The sequence below is a fragment of the Cottoperca gobio genome, chromosome 12 (assembly GCF_900634415.1).
Source record: "Cottoperca gobio chromosome 12, fCotGob3.1, whole genome shotgun sequence".
Lineage (NCBI taxonomy): Eukaryota > Metazoa > Chordata > Actinopteri > Perciformes > Bovichtidae > Cottoperca > Cottoperca gobio.
Genome location: NC_041366.1, coordinates 4,147,892 through 4,175,187, shown reverse-complemented (window position 1 = coordinate 4,175,187; position 27,296 = coordinate 4,147,892). Strand labels below are relative to the sequence as shown.

The window sequence follows — 27,296 nt, the reverse complement described above, 5'->3', positions numbered from 1 at the left end:
AAGGTTTCTTCTCTTAGTGACACAGTTAGTCACTAAGTATGACGCTCTCAGTGCACTCGCATGTGTTGATGTGGTGACCATCAGTAAATCTTTATGTCCTTCTTGTTCATGTTCTTTTCTTTAAAACAACTCCAAGGGCTTGTCTTTTAATGCCGGGTGCCGGCGTTATGAAGGCTTCGTTGCCTCATTTGCGAGCCTGTATATTATGCAGAGTGGCGCATGTAGCGATAAACACGTATTGAGGTGTTTATCGCTGCAGGTGGACTCCTGATGTTGTCTTTTAAATGTCTCCTCATTGGGTCTTTTCCCTTTTCCAAAAAAGCTCTTTAAAGACGTTTGTTTTCCACTCATTGTTGCTTGTGGGCTTATTTTTTTTAAGTAAAGTATCACGTGACAGACAAGCGTCTTGACATGTGTTAAGAGACACAGACGCACAGACAGATGTATCCGGTGATTTTTCAAAATAAAATATTTTTTTATTCAATCTTTCTGTGCGGCCCGGTACAAAATGACCCACGGACCGGTGGTTGGGGACCACTGCTGTAAAGGACATAAAATACTTAATTTTTTTATTAAGATGTCATGCACTATCAGAATGTCTTTTTCAGCGACACAAAGCAGCATTATTAGAAATATAAAAAATAACTAAAATTCCGGCAGAATAGTAAAACATTACAAGGCTTTTAGTGACAGAGCAACATGTGTTGTTTGGTCTTACTCCGATTTGTGTTTCTCTTGAATGTATAATCCTTCGCTAAGAGCAGGACGATCAGCTTGCACAAATCCATTTACGGGCCTGAACTAAAGGACCGCATGTGGAGTTGTTTATTCAACTCAAAGCTCACTGAGAAATGCACACAGGTCAATGTCTCTGCTGCAGTCGCTGCTTTATGTTTTACTGTTTATGTTTTGGCTGTCTTGCAGGGTGTCAGAATTGATGTGATTTCTGTGTTCCATTATGTCAAATGTTATCTCTCTAAGAAATACTTCACATACCATCCAATCTCTCCTCGGCGACCTCTACTTCCTACTCATGTCCCCTTGCTCTCAATGAAAAAATAAACTTTCTGCCAGACTCTTACTTCCTTATAAATATTGAAGCAATTCTTGCTATTATCTCAGTGGCCTTGACCCTTACAGTCTTTGCAGATGGTTTGTTCTTATTGTAGCTTTCTGTTGAAATCATTAAACAGTTTGTCTTCAGAGACATTCAGCCGACTCCACAATAAAACTCCTTGGTATTGCTCACTGTTGACCACTCATTTTAACAACTGGGTTATAGGTTTGTTTATTAATACTCATTATATAATGACCACAGTGAATACTCTCATTTTATTGGCTAGAAGGTGGTGGGCATTACATGGCTCTGATATATAGTTACCTGCTTATTGGCATGGTGAAGTTAAAAGCACCGCCAACATAAAGCTTCATTTTAGGATTGTATAATATCCTGAAATATGAACAAAAACACTTATTTTGATGGCTGTCTTGTCCGTGTGATTATGAACAAACTACAATGTTATTCATCTCTGTGCATTTAAATCATAGCGTTTTGTGTAGGCCTACTTTATTATAATCACTACCTTTTGTTTCATTTTCTACCCATCAAAGCTGAAATGTGTACTCTCTATAACCGTGCTGGTGCCAATTCAGACAGAAATATCTCAACAAGTATCGGAGAATTGCCATGAAATTATTTCTAGAGATTCATTTTCCCCAATAGATGAATCCTAATGACTTTGGGGATCCTCTTACTTTTCCTCTAGCACCACCAGCAGCCCAACACTTTCACTTTTCCAGTGTCAACATCTACTGGATACATTGGCACAACGTTTTGGACAAACATTCATGGTTCCAGGACAGTATGTCCTTCTCACTTTGGGGACTTTACTTCCAGTGCCAGTGAAACGTCTCAACAACTTTCAAATTGATTGCTATAACATTTGGTACATACTTTATTCATGCTCCCTGCAGGATGAGTTCATCATTAGATCAAAATCGTACGTTGTTCAGTTCTTCGGTTAATGAACAACTAATGTCATTCCCATCAGCCTCAGCCTTAGTGTTTAGTGCTAATTACCAAATGTTAGCATGTTAACAAGGTAGCCACGCCCTAAAGCAGACTCTGCTTTATTGTCTATTTTACCCTAAATGGGACCATAAATTCCTAAATGAGCATCATGCTGTGTTGAAGAAGACTTGAAACTAGAGATTGAGACCATAAACTCATTTGGAAAATGTTTACTGAGGTAATACATCAGGTGAGAAGTCGGACCCTGCTGGCCATTAGAGAGAATGCAGGTTTAAGGCACTTCCACGTTGGCTTCACTTCAGACCTGGAGGCTACGTCCGCTTCCTTTATACAGACTCTGGTTCAGCCTCACACAGCCATGATCACGGCTTCAGACTCTTGTCTTTTGTTTATCTCATATCTTGTTAATATGTATGGTGGCATAAATATCCTGAATATATTGATATTTTTGTATAAGTACTCCTTCACAACAGGTTCTTGCAAGATTCGAAGGTCCAAGTATTAGTATTAAGTAAGTTCAAGTGTGCAAAATAGAATATAAAGTCAGGTGTTTTTGCACAACAGCAACAAGCACTTTCAAGTCTCTTCTAAACACGAGGCAGACATGCAGAACAACCTCCAGGGTTCCTTCTTCAGGGCTTGAAAGGAAGTCTTGGCGCCTTGGGGCTCGGCACTCCTGGTCCTGATTGATTCACTAATAAGGAATGAACAGCAGCGCCTGGTACTTTGGGTAATTGTCATATTTGTCACCCTCAGAAGCGAGCTGAGGCGGTGAGTGTGAGCAGCTTCTGTGATCTAATTGGACAGAGTTATCAGACGGTAAACAGCGGCAGCGGAGCAGCGAGCAGTGGTGATCCATATCCTGCTCCAAACGAGAATGAGGAGTCGTTAAGATGAGACAGAGAGACATTAGGAGCATCACATACATGCATCAACTTATACACATCTTCGTACACACACAACACACACACATTCAGTGTATCATTTTCATTTCAGTGCCAGTATGTCTGCTCAGATTTATAGCCAAAACTGGTTTACAAATCTGCACATGGATATTCATCCTCACCTGAGTTTCACACCAGAAGCAACACTTCATTGTAGTAAACGGCACAATAGCTTCCAGCCTCAACACATTTTCAAGGCACAAAAGCAAAAAACATTAATGCAACACTTTTGTTTTTTACTCACATTAATTAATTCAAGTAAAGTCAGATTGTTTATGCACTCGCCAAAATGGTTTCAGTTTTTTCAGATTTTGCCATAAAATTTGTTTAAGCGCAGGGGTAAAAAATAAAACACTGACATATCAACATGTTTTAAGTTGATATAGCAAACTAGGAAACAGTTGCTAATTTCCACCTCCAGTTGTCATTGACTAACATTAGCCTTCATTTAGAGTCTTGTTTGTGTCCAACTGATGACTGTTGGTCGAATGTTCTTTCTCTTTTTGCTCTGTTTTTGGTCTCCTGAGGGAAATATCTTCCTCTTTTGCTTGTAAATACTCCACTGTGTTCACCAGCTAGTCTCTATCTGTGTCTGTCTGCTGTTTTCTGCTGAGCAGGTAGAATACATTGGGTTTTTAGACGCGGCGAGAGCTGTGAGAGTGAACGTAAAAAGTAAAGTCGCAGGCCGGGCAGCTCAACAATCAGCTGAAACTCACTATAAAGCTCTTTGAAGCCGAGAGGAGCTGCAGATGCAGGTTATAATTATCTGTGTGTTCATCACTATGAGCCATGTAGAGGAGGAGTGTACCTTGTTTGAGAACTTGTGATGAAAGAGTTGGACTAATGTGCATGTGTCTTCTTCAATAATGTATGACCCCCTGCAGCTGTGCAAATACCAGTGTTGAGCAACATTCCTCACTGCAAATGACGGCCTGAGTTTTAGTATTATAATGACGGATCAGTGCTGGATAATTCATCTGAGGGTCCTAAAATATGCAATTACTCCTCACTTGCTCCGGATCCATCTATCATGTATCAGCGATTCGCTTATAAAATGCAGAGCTTTTATCAGCACAACAGTAAGTGATAGGAAGTTATGGACTTGCATGGTTTGTTGTTTGTTCTCGCTGGGCAAGACAAAGATCTGTTACATAACAGCAAAAATACATTGAGGGAGGAAAATAAAAAAGCAACTGGCTCCACACTGAAGAGACAGTTTTGACCTCTGACCCCGACAACGAGGAGGAGTGAATGAACATTTTCCAAAACACAATCAATCCATCCTGAAACAAAGAAAAATTATTCCCAAAAGACATCTACTCACCGGGTCTCTTAATGTCTCATTATTCTGTCAACACAAACTCTTTCCTCTTGGAAAACTATCGAGATGTGATTTCATCTTTTATTGCCGTCTGACAGGAGGCCAACGGTGGTTTTCAGATGCCAAAATTCCAAGGCTTTGTAAAGTAGACTCTTGCTGTAATAAACAGAGGTATCAATCACCATGTTTGCCAGAAGAACTGTTTCTTCCTCTCCCCCCCTCTTCTTCTGGATTCAAGACAAGAGCCTGTGATTGAAATGTTTTTGTATCTCAGTGGGACCTGCAAAATATGAAGGATGGAAGCAAAGGATTAAACTCTTGTTAGTGTAGCTGGCCTGCTTTTTCTAGGTAAGTCGTTCCCAAACTTTTTGTGCCAGGCATTCATCTGGAAATATCACGCCCCCATTCCACTGAAAACTGAATACACTTTTATCAACAATTCATATGGGAAAATGGGGAAATTGTTGCCATAACTAACGGATATCACTGAAACATTTGGTGATTAATGTTTATCACCAAAATATATGTATTGTTGAACAACTACAAAAGCAATGCATCTAACTGTCCATCTATAATACACTCACAAACCAAACTAGTCTGTACAATCTGTACGATCACATCTAAGGGTGACAGAAGGGTGAGACATGGTAATGGTTATTATAAATAGAGATGACAACGCACACTTTGTAACAGTCTCTCCTTGAAGGCATTCATGGTGTTGCACACATTAAAAGTAACGTAAAAGGTGTGTGAGGACTGAAAAAGAAAGCTTAATAGAGAAGTTGAGACCAAGCCAACTTTCATACCCTAACCCTAACCCGCCGAACAGATGACGGGGCATGCAAAACTCTATGGTGATAAGTCACATTGTGAAAAACAAATCTGTGTTATAATGGGCAGGATGAGAGCTAGTTAATGTTAGCTGTTATCAGCCACTTGGCTAGATAAATGAGCTAACAGCTAATGTTAATAGAGGTTGCATTGAGTTACATTATGATGCGTTCAACTCTATTCAGTAAAATTAGTATTTAGCGAAGGTTAATTATAACACTATTACGATGTGTTCAAATGCAATCTTGTAGAATGTAGTTTTTTAATAAATGCAGTGGTTTGAAGGAGATTTCTTCAAAACAATATACAATTCAGGGAATTATGACCTGTTTAACTTCCTAACAATAGCAGCTTATAATACATAATGGAAACTATTAATCCCAAGATTTATTTTTTAAATCAAAGCAAATATTAAAATTAAAATTAAATAGTTAGTCTGGATCCTTGGATAAGGGGCCCAATTTGTAAAACTTTTTCCTCTTGTTCATAATTCCTAACAACTTCCTGGAGGGGCTCATGCATTCGGTTTGTGTGTGCGCGTGTGTGTAGCTAATCTCGCATTCTACTGGACCCATCAGCCTAATAATTTGTGTACACTTTTATGATTGTATGCTGAAGGACCTCTCGTGGTTGCAGTGATTCACTTTTTTTTTCAAACCCATTTTATTGATTGATCGTCTGCTTCATTCCACTACAGTCATGCTCACAAGCTGCACACACAGCCTGCCCTGCACTCCCCACACACATGCCCCCACACACACCTAGCAGTGATCTGCACTCTGCTGAGTAAGCTTTTCTAGTTTATCAGTGTGAAATTAATTATAATCTTCCCAATTGGTCCGATAAGGGACATATTTATTAATTAATATAATTAAGGTGACATTTTGATCTAAACAAACAGGCCACATAAACACATCACATATAAAGCATTTACTATACTATATATACATAGGTACAAAGTAAATTACCAGAGGAACAGAGGTCGACATGAAAAAAGTTGGCATGTAAAATACTTTAAAAAATCAAACACATGAGGTAAAGAGTGCATCTTTATTTAATAAAAAAACATTTAAAACATCACAGTATCAAAAGCTTAGAGAGAGACAAAGATAGACACATAGCTGAAATTGAATCTCTTTCCATCCATCAGTGTGTGTGTGTGTGTTCGTGTGTGTGTGTGTGTGTGTGTGTGTGTGTGTGTGTGTGTGTGTGTGTGTGTGTGTGTGTGTGTGTGTCGCTCTGACCTCTGTGGCATCTCAGCAGTGCTGTAGGACAACAACAGCTCATCAGCAAACACATCAGAGTTTATTTACTCTTGCTAACCCACTCAGCGGCGTCTTTATATAGCAGATGAAGCCTGCTCCTTTGATATCCATTACCGTATTATTCGCCCGGTAATATCTCTGCCAGCATTATGACTGTAATTATGACTGCCATTCAAGTCGAGGCTTTAAACATAATTGAGTCATAAGAAATTAGCATAAAGGCTAATTTGTTTGATTATGCGTGAATTTGGGGAATTATTGGGCTAAATGATGACGGCTGTGTGGCAGGTTAAAAATGAGCTGTGGGGGAAATTGTTTAAGGGGCTCGACAGAAGTGCAGTGATGCAGCCGCTGTTCATAATGTGTCCGTCATGCCTGCACATCATCCCCGCTCTGCTACAACCTCGTAAATCCAAACTTTGACTTTCATGGTTTAATATCAGCTGAGGGATCACACGCTCCTCTTTATATCCAACTGCTGGTCATATGGAAGCCGGTCAAAGATCCTCAGCTGACAAACGCACGTATGTTGAATGACATGAGCCTCTCAAAAACAACATGGTTCATTTCAAGGGGTTAATCACTGGATTTAAAGTAAATAAAACCTCCACACTGGTTAAAAAAAGACTATTTTTTAAACGTATTGTGTTTTGGCATTTTTCTCTTTTCCTCTGTTTTCCTCTGTTTTCCTCTGTTTTCCTCATTGTAGGAAAAGCTCAGGTGTTACTGTTGAATCTGTAGCCAGGTGATGATTAGCTAAGCTCAGCATAAAGGTTTGAAGCTGGAATTTCCGCTGGTTGTCTGGCAACCTTACGGTAAAAACGAGGCTCCATTCTTTAAAATCATAGCTTTTTCTATGTGTTTTGGCCTTTCGTCTACACCCAAACGGCGTTTGACGTCACTGAAGACTTTTGTAAAACTCTAGCATTCAAAAACTCATTTTCAGTGTTGACGTGTAAACAGGGAAAACTGATGTTTTTGGCTTGTGTCGTCACATTGTGCGGCGTTATCTTCTTTGTGAGGCGTTACAAATGAGGCAACATTTGTGCAATGATGGATGTGGACAAAATAGTTCTTGTTCTAAGCTTTCTAAAGTGTGTGTGGCCCAACCTGCCCACTGGCCTTGAAAGTCCGTCATTTGTGTTTTTATTTCGACTGAGAACTTTTTAAAACAGTGCATGTGTGAACAGGATTTCTTGAAAAACCTGGTTTGAAAAAATACCCATGTACCTGTGGACTAGGCCTGAAGACTGTGGTTAAGTCAGGTTTAAGTTGGATGTGACAGCAGACATTCCCTCTGGATCCAGAGATGTCTTCTTACTCAGGTTCGCCCGGTGTAGGAATCCGTTGCACTTCCCCACTGGGGTTGCCTTAGGGACCTTAAATAAATGACTATTTAAATGACACAATACTAATGTTTTCTTTTCAACACCTTCATGTTGGCTTTCCCATATTTATGAAAAATTATGAATTGGTCTCATGTAGCACACCTATTTTGATTGTGAATACAGTATGTGCAGTTTTTCCTCGTCTCTACGTTTATAGTCCCTGTTTTCTGACCCAAGACATAAATAAAATAAAAAGCTTTTCCATTAAAGTGTTTAAGTTCAGAGATAGCACTTTCCTTCACTGCTCTGTATCCATTCATAACAGACGTGCTGTTGTTATTGAGGACCATCTTACTGACGACATGTTCTCTGGAGGTGCGAGTGTAAAGATCACTGATCCAATGCTCACTTATAATTCGCCTTTGAAAACCATGGCAACACGTTTCCTTTACACCTCTCCAGTAGTGTGTTGATGTGTCTCTGTTCACACTGAGGTTTTACTAATGTAATTAACATGCGGGCTGCAGGGCAACAGAGTAATGAAACATATTACAACATTACAGCAATATGGCTTCGGTTTAGATGTAACAGGGGTTTTTATCTCAAGGGAGAAATTCTGAAAGTTTGTTTTACTAGAGTGTTATTTTGTGTTGCTCTATGAAAATACTTTGTTCTGATAGGTGTGATACAGAGTGTCTCACATGCTGTGTTTGACTTTGACATAAATAATTTGTTTTACTGTTTATTTTATTTTATTTTGTAATAATTAAAAAAGCAGCCATGATGAAAACCTTTCCCTAATCATATCCAAAAGTGGTATCTATAATTAGAAGTGGTAACTAATCATAAAAAAATATTTCTAATTATTTATTTTTGAGAAAAAGCACCATCTGAGAAGCCATCATTGGAACTAGGAAAATAAGCACTTTCAAAAAACACTTGGCAGGTGATTGGATAAACCATCTGTCAACGAGCAAAGAAAATCCTTCGGTGGCGTTCTTTGCTCAACGAGGATGTGTTTCACATCTTGCAAAGGCCAATGCAACAATATGCAATGTCAGCTCACTGACTGTCTACTTTCTGGTCATTGGATTTTCCTTTCAACTCTTTGCAGTTTCAACATGCCAATGTTCCCCACAATGTCATAAAAAATGGTTTTGATGTGGAAGAACTGGACTGGCCTTCACAGAGCCTTGACCTCTACCCCATCCATCACCTTTGGGATGAACTTGGAACGCAACTGTGAGTCAGGCCTCGTCCCGAATCACTAACACTCTTGTAAGTGAATGAAATCAAATCCTACAATCTGATGGAAACTCTTTCCCTAACAGTGGAGACTGTTATAGCAGCAGATTAATGCACATGGTTTTATGCTCAGGTGTCCATCCATCCGTCCGGTCTCATCTGTTTATCCATCTCCATTTTCTCTTTCCTGAACAAAACCCTGAGAAACCTAAACTTCTTTCGCTTGGGACAGTAACTCACTCCTGACCCGGAGGGGCTATTCCACATCTTTCCATCAGAGAACCATGACGTCAGACTTTGTGCTGCTAAACGCAGGTGTCCACATACTTTTTGGCCGTGAAGTGTGAAACTAAAAGTAACACAAAAAACTGTCCCAAAGCAAACGCACACACATTTATTTTCAGAGAGTTTCGCTGTGTTGAAGCACCGCCGGCTCTCCCCTGAGTCTGTGCTTCTCACTTGCTGCAGGAGGCTTTGTGTCCTGCAGCACACTGATACTCAGAGTCAGTGAAGCGAACAAATCCAATTTGCTGTGTGGGAGCATTAGAGTATTAGACTCCTGTGTTAATTTCTTCCTGAAATGACTTCCAGTCTGTTCTGTGTTCACCCTGGGACAGATAGAGGAAGGGGGGGAGGCGGTAAAAAGAGGAAGAAGGTGGGAGAAAAATGGAGATGGAGACAGAATCAGAAGAAACAACGGAGATAAAAACAGGAATAAGATGTGGGAAGGATGAGAAACATAACTCAAATGGTTTACTTAAGAAGTAAAGTATTACTTCACTTATCAATACCAAATGAAAATATGGAAAGAAGAGCGTTTGGAGAGAAAGTATAAGGTTGGTTTCAGTGTGTGTGTGTGTGTGTGTGTGTGTGTGTGTGTGTGTGTGTGTGTGTGTGTGTGTGTGTGTGTGTGTGTGTGTGTGTGTGTGTGTGTGTGTGTACAGGGGCTGCATTTATAACCAATATCAATCAAGTCTGCAGCACATTATGATGACATTTTTACTGCATTAATACTTGTAAATCAAATCTTTTTTTCTGAAAAACATGGAGGAGGTTGAATAGGATTTTTCAGCCCTGAGTAGTGTCTGCAGGTCTCTGTGTTCGACCCCAACAAGCTCAACCATTTAGAACAGGGGTGAGAAACATGCGGCCTGGGGGCCAAAACCGGTCCGGCCCACTTGAGATCAAATTGACCTTTATGTGGCCCCTGAACTAAAATGAGTTTGACACCCCTGGTTTAGAAGGTACGGGAAGCCTGTTCATAGCCTCACAAGTGAAGCCCGGAGACAAACAAATGTCCACAAAGCTTTCTCTGCTGCCTGAACAGCTGACTGTGAGCACACAGGAACAGTTGAAGGACACTCCGATGACCGTATTACCATTTTCATCAACTGGGAGCTTCTCTCATATTGATCTTGGCAGCTGAACAGTAAGTGTGTTTGTATCCACCTGTTTTGAGTGCATTTATAATTAGCACATCAAAACCCTGAATGTAAACGCAGGAAATTTGAAAAGTCTTTTGCTTGACTGGTTGTGAAAAGTTGCTGTATAAGCAAAATGCAACAAAGTGCAGTTGAAACAGACTTGGTGAATAAATCCTGATTTACTTGCACTTGAGAGAAGAAAACATGGCGGCAGACAAAAACATCAGATCTGTGGAGCGATGAGGAGACTGTAACCTTCCTTAGATTATTACATCAAACAAACAGAATTTATTCTCATTGGTTTGAAGCTTGACTGGAACTCTAAGATGTGTCCTCTTCTTATGCAACATATTTGTCACGGTCCCATCTGTATCCCTAGTGTTTTCTGGTCCATGATTTCCCTGTCTCTTTGTGTGTGTGTGTGTGTGTGTGTGTGTGTGTGTGTGTGTGTGTGTGTGTGTGTATGTGGCAGGGGCGCGGCCAAAGACATCAGCAGCTGATCTCATTCAACTCCAATCTGCTCACCTGTCTACAATCAACTCAACCCAGCACAGTTTATCTACCCCGGTCTTCCAGCCGCTCATCGCCAGATTGTTGTCTCTACTACCCCGGATCACAGCATAACTTGTCGCTCAACTCCTGCCTGCCTGCCTGCCTGCCTGCCTGCCTGCCTGCCTGCCTGCCTGCCTGCCTGCCTGCCTGCCTGCCTGCCTGCCTGCCTGCCTGCCTGCCTGCCTGCCTGCCTGCCTGCCTGCCTGCCTGCCTGCCTGCCTGCCTGCCTGCCTGCCTGCCTGCCTGCCTGCCTGCCTGCCTGCCTGCATAAACTATTTAACCTTACTCCGTTTCCAGAGTCTAGTGTTGTGCGCCTGCGTCTCCTCTGGACGTACCCATAACAATATTACTGGCAAAATGCCACTGGAGAATTAGGGCCACCAACTGTTTATTACGATGTGCCCATCTCCAAATATTCCTAACATTCGTCTAATAGCAATGGATGGAAACATGCATTCATGTCTTCATTTATTTAAAGTTTCTGGCAAATTTGAATGGAAACTTGACTTGGAGATTCTAGGGAGTACATTTAACTGAGACTGTAAACATTTTGGGGATGAAGGAAAATGCAGTGCAGGAATTACGTCCTTGTTTGGAAACAGGAACATCTGAAGTAATCTGAATTAGCATATATTGGGAGCTGAAGCGATACGAGAAGCAGTCGTAACCGTAAACTCTGTTCAATGATCTTTTCAATCTTAAATTTGTAATCGCTGCTTCTTGGACACGTGGACATGGTGATGTGGAAGACCTTGGCTATGAATAACCTCGACTACTTCCATGTTGTTTATGAAAAACCTTTTCATCAGCAGATCCAGGTGTTCATCCACATCTCATGGCCTTCCTCAGTGGATGGAGTTTGCTCAGTTGTTTACTATTAACATGCATCTTGGGGGATTCGCACCTGGCATTGGAACGCGTCTCCATGTGCGTCTCCAGTGACCACTTGTGATCGGATCTCACTTATACATCTAAACAAATGTCAGCAAAGCACTTCCCATGCTTAGTCTGCTGGAAACGTGAAGAAGAAAAGATAAAAAAACAAAAGAACAGGGCTGCGGTCAAATAGTAAAAAAATAAAACTTTTCCTAAAAGCTTTTTTCTGTCCTCGTAATGAGGTCAAGGAAAGATGTGAAGAATTCATAAGGACTCAGGAAAAGGTCACTTACACAAGGCTGCGTAGGTTTGTTTGTTATTTAAAACTACTTTATTCATAACGCCTAGAACATGTACAGTGACAAACTTACTGCTGTAGAATTCAAGTAATGTTAAGTTATTGACGCTCGAATGCCGCATTGCTTTAAATGTTGAAGCCGCAAGGAATTGTGGGACGGCATTATCTCCTCTCCTTTGTTAAATGATGGTCCAGTGTACTCTATGCTGAAGAGATAAGAAAGGAAGCATTGAAGCAGCTTTCCTTTAGCATTTAGAATTCAAACAGCTCTTATCATGGCTGCCAATTAATACTTCCAGGTCATTTTACTCAGTTAGAAAAAAAAGACTATTCAACAGCAGCCTGGGTCTATTCTAACGTGTTCCAGGATGTTTGACGTAATATATCTATACAAGCTTTTTGATATGTTCAGATGTCGTGGTCAAAGCCAGCTTTCTTGATTGAGAACCAACTGGACTTGAGAAAAAGAAGGAAGAAAAGGATAGCTTCGGCTTTGATGACGTATTTTCCTGTTCCATCCTTGTGGGACACACATTAGCGTTCACACTACAAGAGATAAGTGATCGGATCACAATGCCTGCTGGTGGTTGTTTATGTTCACTTGTGATCCGATCGCGACATTTTGAAACAAAGTGTGAACGGGGTCTATATGTCAGTTGAATCTGCCAACACGTTGATCTTTAGAACTTCCACTAAGAAAGATTAACAGAGTAATAAGAACTTGGCTTTCCCCTCCTTTCATTGATGTCCTGTGGGCCTCAACACGTGTGTTATTCAGTTTTTGAAACAGGGTGATGATTGCACATGCAGTGACCTAACATGTTTTTGGTTCACATCTATTTTCCTGGTACTGAAAATCAGTTGGAAGAAAAGCTGCTGGATGTCTGACAGAGAGAAAAAAGGAAAAGTTCACAGCACTTCAGTCTGAACTGTGTTTCTCAAGTGGAGCAAAACATGGCGGTAAGTCCGCAGAGTGTCATGGTGCTTTACTCTCGCTCATCCGTCTGTCCCCAGTTTAATGGACTGTATATGAACTGAAGGGCTTAAACATGTTAATGCTTTTTCGTTTGTCGCCATACTCCACTCTGAACGGCAGATCTCAGTGAGGGAAACAGGGATGAATCTCTAACACGGACCTTCGACCACACACAGATCCTCTAATGGCTCAGTAAACACTCACTGCGAGCTGAAAACACGGGCAGACTGATGCTTCCTCGCCTCACACTCATGTGTGGGTGGTCTGCCGTAGGTTTGATCACTTCCTGCAGCAGCTGACATCAGCAAAGCTAAATTCTACTTTATTGTACATCCAGGAAATAAATACTCAAGTTCAGCTTTAGAGCAGACATAAAAGGAAAGTAATGTGTCGTTGTCCAGAGATGGAAACTATGTCTTCTTTAAAATTCCCTCTGCATCTTAATCAGTGTGGCTGAAAGGTATGTTGATTGAAATGATTACTATGAAAAAGCGATTAGTGTTAGCATGCTTGTCAACAGCTGGGAAACATCTGGGGAGAGGGATGGTTTGAGGGAGGAGGGGAATATCTTCATGTGCCAAAACATTTACTTAATATACTTCAGTGGCTCGGAGCAGCTTTGTCAACCCTGAAGCCAGGTTTCCATACAAATGTATCAAACGTTTTAATTGCAGTTTAAGTGAATGTGCAAAAGAAAAGCTGAAGCTGAAGGTGAAGGTGCCGAGATGACATATTTTAAAAAGCACCAGTCGGACCTCAAACTGGACGTAAGTATGACATTTGTTTCATAATGTGAGGAAGGTGACATCAGATCTGTTATCTCTTTAGTGGAGAAGAGGCTTCAGTGGACATGGAAGTTACATCATTTATTCCCTTCATCTGTTTCCATTGCATGTCACGTTTTGCTTTTATCAATACACCAACTTTTCCACCTCAGTCAAGAGTGAAATTTATTTTTACAATATTTCCGAATAATTTGTATTTTGCCGTTTCCACTCAAATTCACATACAAAGGGATTAATGGGAAAATCACCCTGATGAGATAGTCGTGATGTCATCAGAGTTATCTCACTTGGGCTCACACAAATCTTTACTGCATAATGTAACAAACTGGGTGTATGGAGTTGAAAGCATGTGGCTGTTTAACAGGCAGAGTGTCTAATGACAGATCCTATTGAGTGGCATTATGGGAAATGTAGGATCCAAACCGCAAATCGATAAGAAAAACGTAATCAATGCATTTAAACATTTCAGACACAGAGGCAATTCAAAGTTATACAAAGTGATATACGGCAAATAAATGTATTACAGCAACACAATTCCAATGAAAAGTCAAATTAAATTAAATTACTGTTAAAGTTCCAGTCTAATAATAAATTGCCCCAAATATTATCAAAGAAGTCAAACAGTAGAGACATTAGTGGTTGGGTATCTATCTATGACATTCTGTGGGTAAGTTAGCTTAATGAATATAAAACAAACCAAATGAAAGTGAACAGTTCAGAAGCTGGTACAGGTAATATGTTCTGCACTGTATTCAACTGATCACATTTTTTAATAAAAAGTTTATAGCTTCTGTATTTTCTTACCTGAATTTAATTCACATGCTCATAATGATAATTCATTTATGTTTAATCAAAACCAGATATCTGCAGTTACTCGAGACGGGATGCAGGAGCGGCTGTGAACCAGCAGGTGGAGCTGTTGTTCTGTGTTCAGCAGGCAGATGATGAAGCCTTACATCCTGCAGTACCACTGTCACACCACTGGATGGCACACACAGGAACACAAGACATGAATATAAAGGAGTTACGTCACTATATTTTGCGATCTGTACTTTCACTTTGGCAGTATAGGACTAATACTCTTTTGTATATAGTTGTGTTTAGTAAAGGCTCTCAAAAGTTACTTCACTGCTGCAGAGATGAAGAAGAGAGAAAATTAGCTTTTGATGGAAGTGCTCAGAACTCTCGACAGATTCAACTTTTGATCACAGCTTCATTTCAGGGAGTCCCAAAGCAAATAAACATTTACTCAGATGTTTTAAGGTTGTTTTTTCTTTGACATTTTTGCCTCAGTAGTTGATGGAACTTGGGAACAGTCAGTACAGAACCATATATTATTATTATACAGTATACTTTATACCTCAAACAGGTTTGTATTGTTGTGTAGTCTATGATCTCCAGGAGTAGCCTAATTTTGTCTGACTGTGGGCCACATACAGAAAAGAATTATAAAATATAATATATCAGTTACACTGTAATAACTTCTTGTTTCTAGAGAACCCCCAATGTGTAATAGAAAATGCATCTTCTATCAAAATAACAGTTTAATGTTTAACATTAGTGGTTCATTAGTGTGCCCACATATTTCAAAAAGTATTTCTGTATCTGCTGCTCTTAAATTAAAGTTTAAAATTTAAATTTAAACTCTAATACAGTGCTTGGCCCAAATGTCCACTAAAGATTATGGTATATGTAAATCTGTAAATATTGGTTGTAAATACATTTTGGTTGTTCCTGATGTTGTATTAGATATAAATCTGTAAGTCTAATATTAAGATGTAACACACAGAAAAGGCAGAAATTGTAAAATATTGTTTTCTGTGCCAAGAGTTGAAGACCGAGGTTGTGTCTGTCTGTGAAACGTGTTTGGACTGGGATGTGCAATGTACATACAATTTATTATAAATATGCTAAAGCCATATTGTAGTTTATTTGTTAAAAAAGGCAGCAGGCTGTTGTTTGGCCACCCCACACCTACAGCTTATGGATCATTTGAGGGTCTCTAAGGACAAAGGGTGTTGTGGATGATATATTTTAAAATAAAGCAGATGTATGTTGAGAACATCCATAAGAATAATTTGTATTTATGTATGATGAGTGTGGTGTAATCCACAATTAGCACTCACAATTTGAAGATAAATTGCATTTGATCTTTTCATTGATTTATTCCATTGTGTCAAGATCTGATTATTTTATTTGGTATCTGAGGAGAAATCAGCTGAGCAAAAAGTCCAGGAAGAGTATTATTGTGAGAAACAATCTTTTAAAAAAGTGATACCAAAAGTGAAGAAAATGCTTAAAAAGTGATATTTGGAGATCCACATGTCAAAGTAACCGGAGAGGAAACAGAGAGGTCCTGAAGCACTAAAACAACAAAGTGTCCTCCTACCTATCTGGCTAATTGAGACACTTTTTCAATGACAACACTTCCACAGCCAATCAGAAACCAGAGATGTGTCTCTGGGTAGAGAAAAGGTGCAAAGCGTGCGCTCCTATTGGCTGTGGCTGGATTTCTTTGAGTGATTCCTGAACAGATGATGTGCCTGCTCCATATGGCAGACCTCTGGGACTCCTTTGTGCTGTGACTGATGTGACTCACGTCAACTTTAAAGGTGTCCTCCTCCACTTTAAGACCCCACCCCCCTCTGCTGCTGATCAGCAGGATGAATGGGGAGTCAGCTTTACACTGATCAGGGAAAGTGTGCCTTTGGTTTTCTATACAGCCTCCCTCCTCCTCACCCTCCCCCTCACCCCTGCAGCCCTGCAGCCTGCACACTCACAGCTCCAGACTTTGTTTTTGGTGAAAGGACCGTCTCAAATGTCAGCAGCTGCTCCTGGACCGTTCCATTCTCCAGCACAAAAGAGGAGAGAGGGTCGGGGTCTCGATGCACCTTTGTGCACGGCCCCTCCTGTCGTTTTTCTGCTCTTTGTGCCAATTGAGGAGGGTGTAGAAGTGTTGGCTGTAGCTTTTGTCTGACTTTTGTTTAGGTGAGGGTGTGCGGTGGATGAGGTGGGGGGGGGGCGGCATCTGATCTGCTTCTACAGCGCACGCATGGCATGTATACACACAGAAACATAGAAGTGAAGTCTGGTCTCCAGTGCACAATATTGTGATTCTGCATGCACGACTTTCCTGGATTCATCCATACTTTCTATTTCTTTTTTTCCAACACAACATAATTTCTGTCAAATGTTGTATTTGTACTATGTTGTTTATCCTGTACACACGACATCTATTGCACGTCTGTCCGTCCTGGGAGTGGGATCCCTCCTCAGTTGCTCTCCCTGAGGTTTCTTCCATTTTTCCCCCTTTAATTATGGGGTTTCTTTTAGGAAGTTTTTCCTTGTGCGATGCGAGGGTCTAAGGACAGAGGGTGTCGTAACCTGTACAGTCTGTAAAGCACACTGAGACAAATGTATCATTTGTGATATTGGGCTATACAAATAAATTTGATTTGATTTGATTTGATTTGACTATCTGCACAGCCTCTAAAGTGATATGTGAGAGCTCTGCAAAAAGTTATAATTATAAATAATAATAATAATAAACTTTATTTATGTAGCACTTATCAAAACAAAGGTACAAAGTGTTTCAACATTGAGCAAAGGAGCTTCATATGAGAAAAAGTACAATAATTCAAATAAAGCAATAGCAATATTGGCTATCTCAAGCACAACACACACACACACACACACACACACACACACACACACAAACACACACACACAAACACACACACACACACACACACACACACACACATACTCACTCACACACACACACACACACACACACACACACACACACACACACAAACACACACACACAAACACACACACACACACACACACACACACACACACACACACACACACACACACACACACACACACACACAGTGTTGCTTCTGTTTTCTGAACGAGCCTCCAGCTTTGAATAGAGAAGCAGTCCAGTGTGTTGGCAACAGCTGGCAGTGTGTGTGTGTGTGTGTGTGTGTGTGTGTGTGTGTGTGTGTGTGTGTGTGTGTGTGTGTGTGTGTGTGTGTGTGTGTGTGTGTGTGTGTGTGTGTGTGTGCGTGCGTGTTTACAAACTGCAGCTGTGGACATAAACAGAGATAAATGACTTTATCTCTATATTTATTTACACTCTTGTTACCTTTAAAGATAAAGGTAACAAGGACTCTCACTTCCAAATAACATCTGGAACAATGCAATGCTTGCTATACAAAATCACAACTTTTATTTTGAAGACAGACCAGTTCTCATTTTAATACCAAAATGATGATGTTTGAATTATTGCATGAATGTTTTTGAATTATGCAAATAGCAATAAAAGAGTATTTGAATGAAGTATCCTTCAGTACGGGAGGAGCCGCCTGAGAGCTGCAGGGTTGTTATTATAATTAGTGATTAGATTCATCATGAGCTGACACAGGCCCAACTGATGGGTATCACAAACACAAATTAGCAACAGCAGCTGATGACTGAGGGAATGGGCGTGTGTGTATGTGTGTGTGTGTGTGTGTGTGTGTGTGTGTGTGTGTGTGTGTGTGTGTGTGTGTGTGTGTGTGTGTGTGTGTGTGTGTGTGTGTGTGCGTGCATATACACAACTGACTGATGGACATACACAGAGTTACACGTGTGTGTGTGTGCGTGTTGTTTGACCCCGATCCTGCAGTGACCTGCAGCAGCAGGCTTATGGTAATGATGCAGGTCGGTATTAACGTAGTTAAAAACTATATTAGCATAGCTATCAGACAGAGCAAGTCCGCAGACATTAACCTCTGAAACTCTTCAGCTCTGGATCCCTCTTTACAAACCCGAACCCAACAAACATGCTTCCAAAAATATAAATTACACTGGAGATAAACAAGAAACATTTAGGAAATGTAGTTTGAATATTTCAGTGTAAATATGATGTGTGCCTGCCACTAAAAAGAAATAGATTCATACAAATGTATTTGAGCTGTGGTGAGAGAGTATCCTAGGCAACATGCTCAACCAAAACACTAACAAACTAAGAGCACAGAGTAACCCACATGCACACACGCACACTAACACACACACTCAAGCACACACACACACACACACACACACACACTGAGCCTGCAGCCCGTCAGTACCATCTGCCGCAGCTCTCCAGCACACAGAAAAGATTTTAGGAGGAGGAGGAGGCTTTTATGTTGAAAGGACACTTGAGACGCAGCATGTGGCTGCAGCAGCAGCAGCAGAGCTCTTTATGACCGGGGTTGAGACAGAGGGCAGCCCAGTTGTTCAGGGTGAGCCAGTTCAGACAGAAAATTCAAGCATTTTGGACTTTTCTGTTTGTGTACAAGCTGAGCTTTGGAAGTGTTAGTAGGCTTATTTGTTATATTTGCACAGAGACAGATTATCTGTTTCCCCTGCTTCCGGGCTCTATGCTAAACTAACCCCGGCCGGACTTCACATACAAACTAGATTGGTATCGATCTTCTCATCCTGCTTAGTCTCCTAAAAATGTCAATTATGTTCCGAGGGAAAAATAAATTCTGCCTGATTATGTTCTTTTTTTACGTAACATGACAAGTGAAGCCAATGCGGAAGTACCTTAAACTTGCATTCTTTGTAATGGCCAGCAGGTTGCAAATAGACGTCTGATTGTATAGAAGTCAGTGAGGAAATTACTTCTCACTCGATGTATTTCCTCAGTAAACATTTTCCTGATGAGTTTATGGTCTCAATCTAGTGCTAGCATTAGTTGTTGACCGTACGTGCTTCCGCCGGGCCTCTCTGCTCTCCAGCGACACCAAAATCAAAATATGGTCACTTCAGGCACCAAAAAAGATGGCGACGGCCACAATGCCAAACTTGATGCTTCAAGTTAGTCCACAAACTAATGGGTGACGTCACTGTGACTACTTCTTATATACAGTCTATGGTTTAAATAGACCCATTCTGGATGAAGGCTAGCTGTTTCCCCTTGTTCCTAATCTTTGTGCTAAGCTAAGCTAATTTAACTACGACCTGATTCCAGCTTCACATACACACATGAGATTGGTATTGATCTACTAATCTCACTCTCAGAGGCAAAGCGACGGAGCATTCTTCCCAAAACTATTCCTTAAAAGCACATTTTCACAGACTTGCTTGAGGTTGTTATTGTGATGTTATTGTAAGAGGGTGCAGCGACTGTGTTGTGTTGACACTACAGACGTGTTTCTGCTGACTGTTGGGGGATGAAGTTCTTAGTCAGGATTTGGCCCTGAATGGATGAATGGCAGTCGGCTTGTGCCAGGCACACTGCCTCTTCCTCTTCCTCCTCCTCCTCCTCCTCCTCCTCCTCCTCTCTGTCCCTTTATCCTCATCATTAAATTGGACAGCAGATGGAGTAAGTGCCGGGCTTGTTGTCGTGGAGATTTAAATGGGTGTTTCAGCTGGTCCTGCTTGGTCCATTTTTCTTTCTTTTTGGACAGGAAGTGTGTATGTTTGTGTATATGCACATGTGAGGGCACAGCACAGTGAACGATGCAGCTGGTTCAGCTTTTAATCACATGTTGCAACTGTGCAGAATACTGTTAACTGTTTGTTTTATTTAGTCTTAGTCATGTGTCATTTGTCCTTGTTACTTTTTATCATATTTAGTCAACCTCATCCAGTTTTATCTTAGTCAATAAAAACCTTTAATATTTTAGTAAAGTTTTAGTCAATGAAAACTGTCGACATGTTAATCTTTATTCGTCAGACTATATCGAACATTTCAGTCAATCGTAACCAAAGTATCATCTTTCTTTCTCCAACTTGTGTCATTATAGTTAAAGGCACAATGAGTAGAATTTGTCAGTTGCAGTTTGTAAACATAACATTGAAAGTCGACCCTCCTCCCTGGCTCAACGATGGTGACGGTGCTCGCCAGCGAGTGAAAGCCGACTCTCATTCACTCTCGTTTTGGAACGAAGTGTGTCCACTTGGCGTTTCACCTCACGATATTTGTGGGATTTTAACGCTGCGGCCGCCATTTCTGAAGCTTCGTCTTGGATGCGTGCTGACGATCTGGCACCTGGTCGCTACGCTTTTATAGAGGTCAACGCCTTTAAAATGTCCTGAGTACAGCTAAATAATAAATCCAGGTAGAGGGCTGCAGGGTCTCTGTAGATACAGCGCTACACAGTAGTGGGTCATAAATGATGTTTTTAAGGGAAATCCTACTCATTGTGCCATTAAGTAAGTAAGTTACACCGAAATGGGAACTGCTGCATTGAAAAAACTATTTATAATATTTCTCATCTTTTTTGTCGATATAAATAAAGACAGATTTTGATAACTACATTTTACAACAATATTGCATTTTGTTATCCTCACAGTGTTTAATGGAGTTGGTGCCGGCTCGTTATCGTCTTTTCTTAGTCATGGAAAAATGTTGTTTACGAACATATTTAATAATAATTATTGTTAACGAAATTAACTCTCTCTTCTTATTTGGTCCACTGTGGTTTAGTTTATACCAGTTTATTCTTGTGAAATGTATCAGGTTGTAATGAGCACTTTGATAGAAAGATGGAAAAAAAGGAAGTCACAGTCGTGTGTGTGTGTGTGTACGCGCGCGCGTGTGTGTGTGTGTGTGCGTGCGTGCGTGCGTGCGTGTGTGTGTGTGTGTGTGTGTGTGTGTGTGTGTCAGTGGGGCGTGGGGGCTGCAGCTGCTGTTGACTCCACAATAGTTTGCAGGCAACATGCAGGTCAGAGTGACTTTAGAGTTTGGATCCAAAGACACAAAAGCTTAAAGGTTCTGCCAGGAGCCAAAGATCAGCTTCATTACTCTGCAACTTCACTTTGCTTGATTTTTCTTGACTTCACCGTGCGAGGAGCCTCATTAAATAAAGCTACAGCTTCGCTTAATGATTATAATGATGATAATAAAGTTAAAGTTAGTATGACATCACTGAACCGCACAACACCAGAAAACATCTCAGAGTCTGTGATGTCCTGAAAAAACTTCAAAATTCTACTGAAGTAAAAGTATGTGAGTATAATCAGGAAAACGTAGTTTATGTATTACATGTATAAAAATGACCCAGGCTGTGACTGTTATACTATTATATATATCATTAGATCATTATTACTAATGCATTCATGTGAAAGAAGGATGTTACTGTTGTAGTTGGTTGAGGTGGAACTAAAGATTATTTTCATTATGGATTCATCTGATTGTTATTTCCTCCATGAATCGAATGTTTTGTTTGTAAAGAAATAGTGAAAATAGTAAGAAATGCGTCACAATAACCAGAGCCCAAAGTGACGCCTTTAAAATGTTTGTTTTGTCCAAGCAACAGTCCAAACCTCAACATTATATAGATACAGAATTTTGATAAAGTAATTCATTAAAAGGAAAATCTTCAAATCTGAGAACTTGGAACTATTAAATATTTTTGTATGAAAAATGATGATAATCAAAAAGGTTGCTCTTATAGTGAAACATTCATGTTTTATTTGCTAAAACTTTAATCTGTAAAGTAACTAAAGCTTTCAAATAAATATAGTGGAGTAAAAAGAAAAATATTTGCCTCTGAGGTTTAGTGCAGTAGAAGAAGAAAGTGGCATGAAAAGAAAATAGTACCTCGAAACTGTACGTAAGTCCAGTACTTCAGTAAATGGAGACTACTTAGTTACATTCCACCTCTGCTGACAATACAATACAAAGTCGTATCCGATGCCAAGATGCTGCATTTTACTACTACGGTTCTTACGGCAGAATTATTGTGTCTGTCTTGACGGTGAACAACAGAATTGCTCGGAAATCCAGACTGTTAAAAAAATCATCATTTTTTACCAATTAAATGCACTGTTGTCCTTGAGTCTGTGTCAGCACTCCTGCTATGCCAACAAAGTCATTGAAATGAATGAGAAGCCTGCGTTAAGCTAACGTCTGCCTTAATCTGATGCAGTGGCTTGATTCCTCTTGAAGACTTTTGGGAAATCCTCTTATTCACTTTCTTGCAAAGAGTCGCACGTCTCTCGTGTTTGTGCAGTAAATATGCAGCTTGACGCAGCAGGTGACTAGCTTAGCCAAAAGATAAAACATTGTTATACAGATTTAACAAACAAGATTCAAGTTAGTGAGTTAGCATTAGAGCAGCTGGTGGCTTTCAGTGCCTTGGGACGAGCCAGATCAGCTGTTTCCGGTCTTAATGCTAAACTAAGCTAACAGCCTGCTGCATGTTGCTGCATATTTAGAGACATGAGAGTGGTAATCGTTTTATCTTTTTATCTAACTCTCAGCAAGACAGCGACTTAGCACATTTTTACTTTTGTCAAACTGTCGTGTAAACTTGGTGTTCTAAATGTACAAGGAAGCCTGGTTTTACAACTGTGCTGCATAATATTTAGACTCAATTAAAGGCAATGATTACAGTGGACTGTTATTAAGGATGTTATCCAGAATGATTTTTTCAGAAAAATGTGAAAAACAATCATGAGTGAGTGGAGGACAGAACTGTCAATCATCTGTCTCAGTTAAAAGAGAAGGCAAATGAGATGAATAGATGTGTGAAGGTGCACGGAGGTAGATGTTTAAAGAGCGGACATGTTTGTTGTTGCTTTGAGTTGCACACAGGTTACAGCTGTGTTGGTCAAGACTTTAAAGTTCAGGAAACATTTAAAGGACTCCTTAAAGAGCAGTGTGCAGAAGAAAAGGTCTCCGTGGGACTTCATTTATGCTTCAGACAATTTAAACCTTCCGTGAAAAAGTCAAAGTACAGTCAGAGGGCAATATTAAATTCAAAATTTTTATTTCTATGCTTTCTTAAAATCAGATATGCAGAGAACACGTTATTTAATTTGACATACATAAAGCTGAAGTGAAACCCTCAGGAACAACTGCAATTGCATTTTAAAGGTATTTTTTGATAATATGTTTCAGATTTCAGATTCACACACTTCTTTCATTTTTTTCATTTATTTTTGTATTTCTTCTCTCAATGTTACTATCTAAAGTGAAACCTTTAGATAGTATTTTTTAAACACTTTTTTTTAAAGAATATTTTGTGAAACTGTTATTTCAAATATTGTTCCAACAGGATGGAAACGTCAAGTCTTCAGTACATAATTAAATGCTTACAAGACAATCTTACAAATTCTCATAATTTTTAACATTAACATAATTAAGTCATTTTCTAAAGTGAAACCTTTAGAGAATAAACTTGTTTTTGAATGTATTTTTTTAATTTTTTATGTTTTAGAATATCATTTGTCATTGTTAAATTTCTAAAGTGAAACCTTTAGAGAATTAAGACAATTCTGGAAAGTGGGAAACATTTCCGCTGATTGCAACTGTTGTTGTGTTGCTCAGCAAAGAGGACGTCTTTAAAAAGTCCCTTTTTAAGAACGCCTCTTTCTCAGCACCGCTTCTTCTCCTGCTGCGCGTGCTTTTCAACGTGCGACGTTTGCTCTGTGAGACCCACAGGACGCAGAACTCGCATCTCCTCCCTCTCCAAACCTCATCCACACAAAGAATGAGGGTCGATGCGTCGCTCTTGTGGCATACCTGACTCTCATTCACATAAAGAATGAGAGTCATCTTGGCATGGACGGGACAAGAGGCGACGGTTCACGGGGGGGCCCTCGGGCCGGCGCCGTGCTGCCTGGACGGGAAGCCTCCTCAGGAGTATCCAGGGATGAGTAGAAACAGGGTCATCCTGTTCGTCAGGATGAGTATTTCAAGATGAGAAGCTTTAACAGCATCTGAGCAAGAGATGAGCCGAGGCCCAGATCAGCGCCCGGGTAGGCTGATCTCAGGAACCCAGTCGTTGAGACGGCGGCTCTCCTCACAGAACAGGTGCAGCTTCTCCAGAGCAGGGTCCTCCCAAGACCCATTAGCTGGGTTCTGTTCAAACAGGAGGAGGAGGAGAGAGAATTTAGTCACATGTTTCGTTCAACAACGCACCAAACACACACTTGTGAAATGATTCAGTATCACATAATTATCTGAGCTCGACATACCGTGATGAGGATGCAGTGGGCATCTTCAAGCTGCTCCGCCTTGCCACCAACAATCTCAGCCAGACGCTGCATGTCGCTCACTCTGACGATGCTGATGTCGTTGTCGAAGCAGAAGGACTGGATGAGGGTAAAGTGGATCTGCAGAGCGATGTCACACTCAAACTCCTCATCCGTGGCCAGGACACAGAAAGACACGCTGTCTGGATCACTGTGGACAAAGAAAAGTCACCTGTGGTTAGCTGCTGCTGTTCATGATGGTCATGTTGGCTGTTCAGAGACGATGCCAAAGTCATATTTAAGTCCTGTTTAGTGTACTTACTCAGTCATGATTTTAGCGCTCTCGTAGACTCCAACAGTGAGTCGATCCTCGCCCTGAGCACAGCACAGAGCTTCCTTCAGAGATTTTCCAGCAGACTGCATGTTGCTATAGGTAATAGTTCAGGTGATGTGGTCGGATAGTAAACAGTTTGTGCTGTCTCTAAGAATCTGCCAGTATTTATACTGCAGACCCGGCACACGCTCGCTCTCTGATTGGCCGTTTGGGGCACAATAGCTACAACAGGCCTGCAGCCCCCACCCCACCCTCTGGGACGCGTGCCTATAGAAAAGCCATAGAAAGTTGGGGGAAGCTTTGGTTGAAAGGATCAGATGTAGAAAACTCTTTGACCTTTAAATGATTCCTTGAGATTAGAGAACTGATGAAACCACACATGGAGAAACCTCAAAGAGTTTTCTACTGTCGTCCAAGTCCTCAAAGTTCTGGAAGAATTAGATGCGACCAATAATCAAGCGAGGACCATACGCACATACAGTACTTTACATCACAGCTGAACGTTTTTCAAACTATGCAGTTGTGTCCATTTTTGTAGATTTGATGTTCAGTGTGATGGATTCTCACCTCGATCAATATTAAAGAGTGCTATTTGATTTTCTATTGAACAGAAAATGTATTGAAATCAATGGCTGCCTAGAGCTGTACAAAATAACTGAAGCAAAACTTTCAGGAAGTGCTTTTTTTATAGTCCTTCCATATTGTTTCATATTTCAAGATTCATATTCATATTTTAAAGCATGTTTTCCCCAACAGTCCAGTAGGCTGTTCTTCCATTCATTTCCATACAACATAAAAATCAAGTAGCAGACTCTTCATAGTTGCTTGAGCTGTGTAATGCACAGTGAACATTAATTATTGTATGAGGTAATACAGTGGCAACTTTTCAATCAATCACTCTGCACTTACAAATGAAAAGCTTAGGTTTTAACTTAAACCATATGACCGTGCAATTATAATATAACTTTGACAGAAACTAATTCAGACTTGATGTTCAGTGATTTAAAAAATACACAAGAATAATAATACAATAAACTTGTTGAAGTTTTCACCATTTTCATGTGATAATAATGTTTCACTGCATCGTGAAAAGTCTGAATTCAATAATTCAGTTCTCTGACTGTCCTTGAAGTATCTCATCTAAGGTTAAAGTTTATATAAATAAGTCTCATGTGGACCTTTAAAAGAAATATATTTATAATAAACTGGTTTCTTGTTCTCTGTTTTGAGTTTTGAGTTTTTTGGATTTTGGATTTTCTTTAAAAGGGAGTTTTTACCTCAGAATGTCTCTGTACAGTAATGGAAACCAAAACTTAAAACCTAACAGCATGCATACACAAGTACACAGTGTTTGCTAAAACTTGCTATAACTCTAGCACAGTCCTTTAAATAACAGTTAGTAGTCAGTATCAGTAGTTAGCATAATGATACAAATGTGCAGTTTGGAGCTGTTTATGTGTCATAAGGCTAAAATACAAACCATCCTAATTCCATTGAATGTCAGACACTTTTATAACTCATGACCAATTTCCCTGCATGCACTGTTTTTTCTGTAGACAGTGACACGCGCCGCTGCTTTGCATGCCTAAAGGCCGGTCCTCACTTGAGGCGCGTGGCATCTGGAGATGCGTGCATGCTTTATCTCTCTGTCTGCATCACTCTCCACAGCAACCGAGAGATACCATCTGTGCCCGCGGGGGGAAGGTGAAGGGGAGGGTGGACAAAGGAAGTCGGACAGCACCTGCTGGCCGTGATGGCAGTTTGTCAACCCGCTGTAAAAATGATTTTAAAGTTTTGAGGTGAAACAAAATCCAAACGCTGAAGTTTTTCGAGTTTTTCCTATTTACGTGTATTTACTTTTTCTATAACTACTAAACTATTCACCTATTTCCCCAAACCTCAGGTCATATTTGCAAAAATCTTTTCCTGCAGCTTTAGACACGTTCTATCCTTACAAAGAGGTTCAGAGCTTTATGAGTCGCTGCAGGTCACCAGAAAAGAGCTTAGACCACCAACACCTGTCGCGCGCTGCCGAGGAGGCCTCCGTCTGGCAGATGTGCTTCAGCAACAATAGGTCGGTATCGATTTGCACGCGCCTGCCTGCCCTGTGGCCATGC

General features: G+C 40.4%; 1 protein-coding gene and 1 long non-coding RNA gene across 2 annotated transcripts; one reads left to right on the top strand and one right to left on the bottom strand.

Annotated features, from left to right (window-relative positions):
• Positions 1–13,695: 13,695 nt before the first annotated feature.
• Positions 13,696–15,796, top strand: LOC115016884 (uncharacterized). Its single transcript, XR_003833203.1, has 2 exons — positions 13,696–13,859; positions 14,738–15,796. It is a non-coding gene; the product is annotated as an uncharacterized LOC115016884 (long non-coding RNA).
• Positions 15,797–24,618: 8,822 nt separating this feature from the next.
• Positions 24,619–25,301, bottom strand: LOC115016775 (growth arrest and DNA damage-inducible protein GADD45 gamma-like). Its single transcript, XM_029444795.1, has 3 exons — positions 25,168–25,301; positions 24,849–25,056; positions 24,619–24,732 (listed from the first exon to the last, which is right to left on the bottom strand). The coding sequence occupies exons 1-3, from the start codon at positions 25,266–25,268 to the stop codon at positions 24,619–24,621; spliced, it is 423 nt and encodes a 140-aa protein (XP_029300655.1). The 5' UTR covers positions 25,269–25,301.
• Between the last annotated feature and the right edge of the window lie 1,995 nt (positions 25,302–27,296).

Bases quoted from the DNA above. Each gene is read 5' to 3' on its own strand.
- LOC115016775 (XM_029444795.1), bottom strand. From the start codon at position 25,268: ATGCAGTCTGCTGGAAAATCTCTGAAGGAAGCTCTGTGCTGTGCTCAG. The intron at 25,057-25,167 runs GTAAGTACACTA...CTTTGTCCACAG, and splicing joins AGCGCTAAAATCATGACTGA to TGATCCAGACAGCGTGTCTT. The intron at 24,733-24,848 runs GTATGTCGAGCT...CTGTTTGAACAG, and splicing joins CCCACTGCATCCTCATCACG to AACCCAGCTAATGGGTCTTG.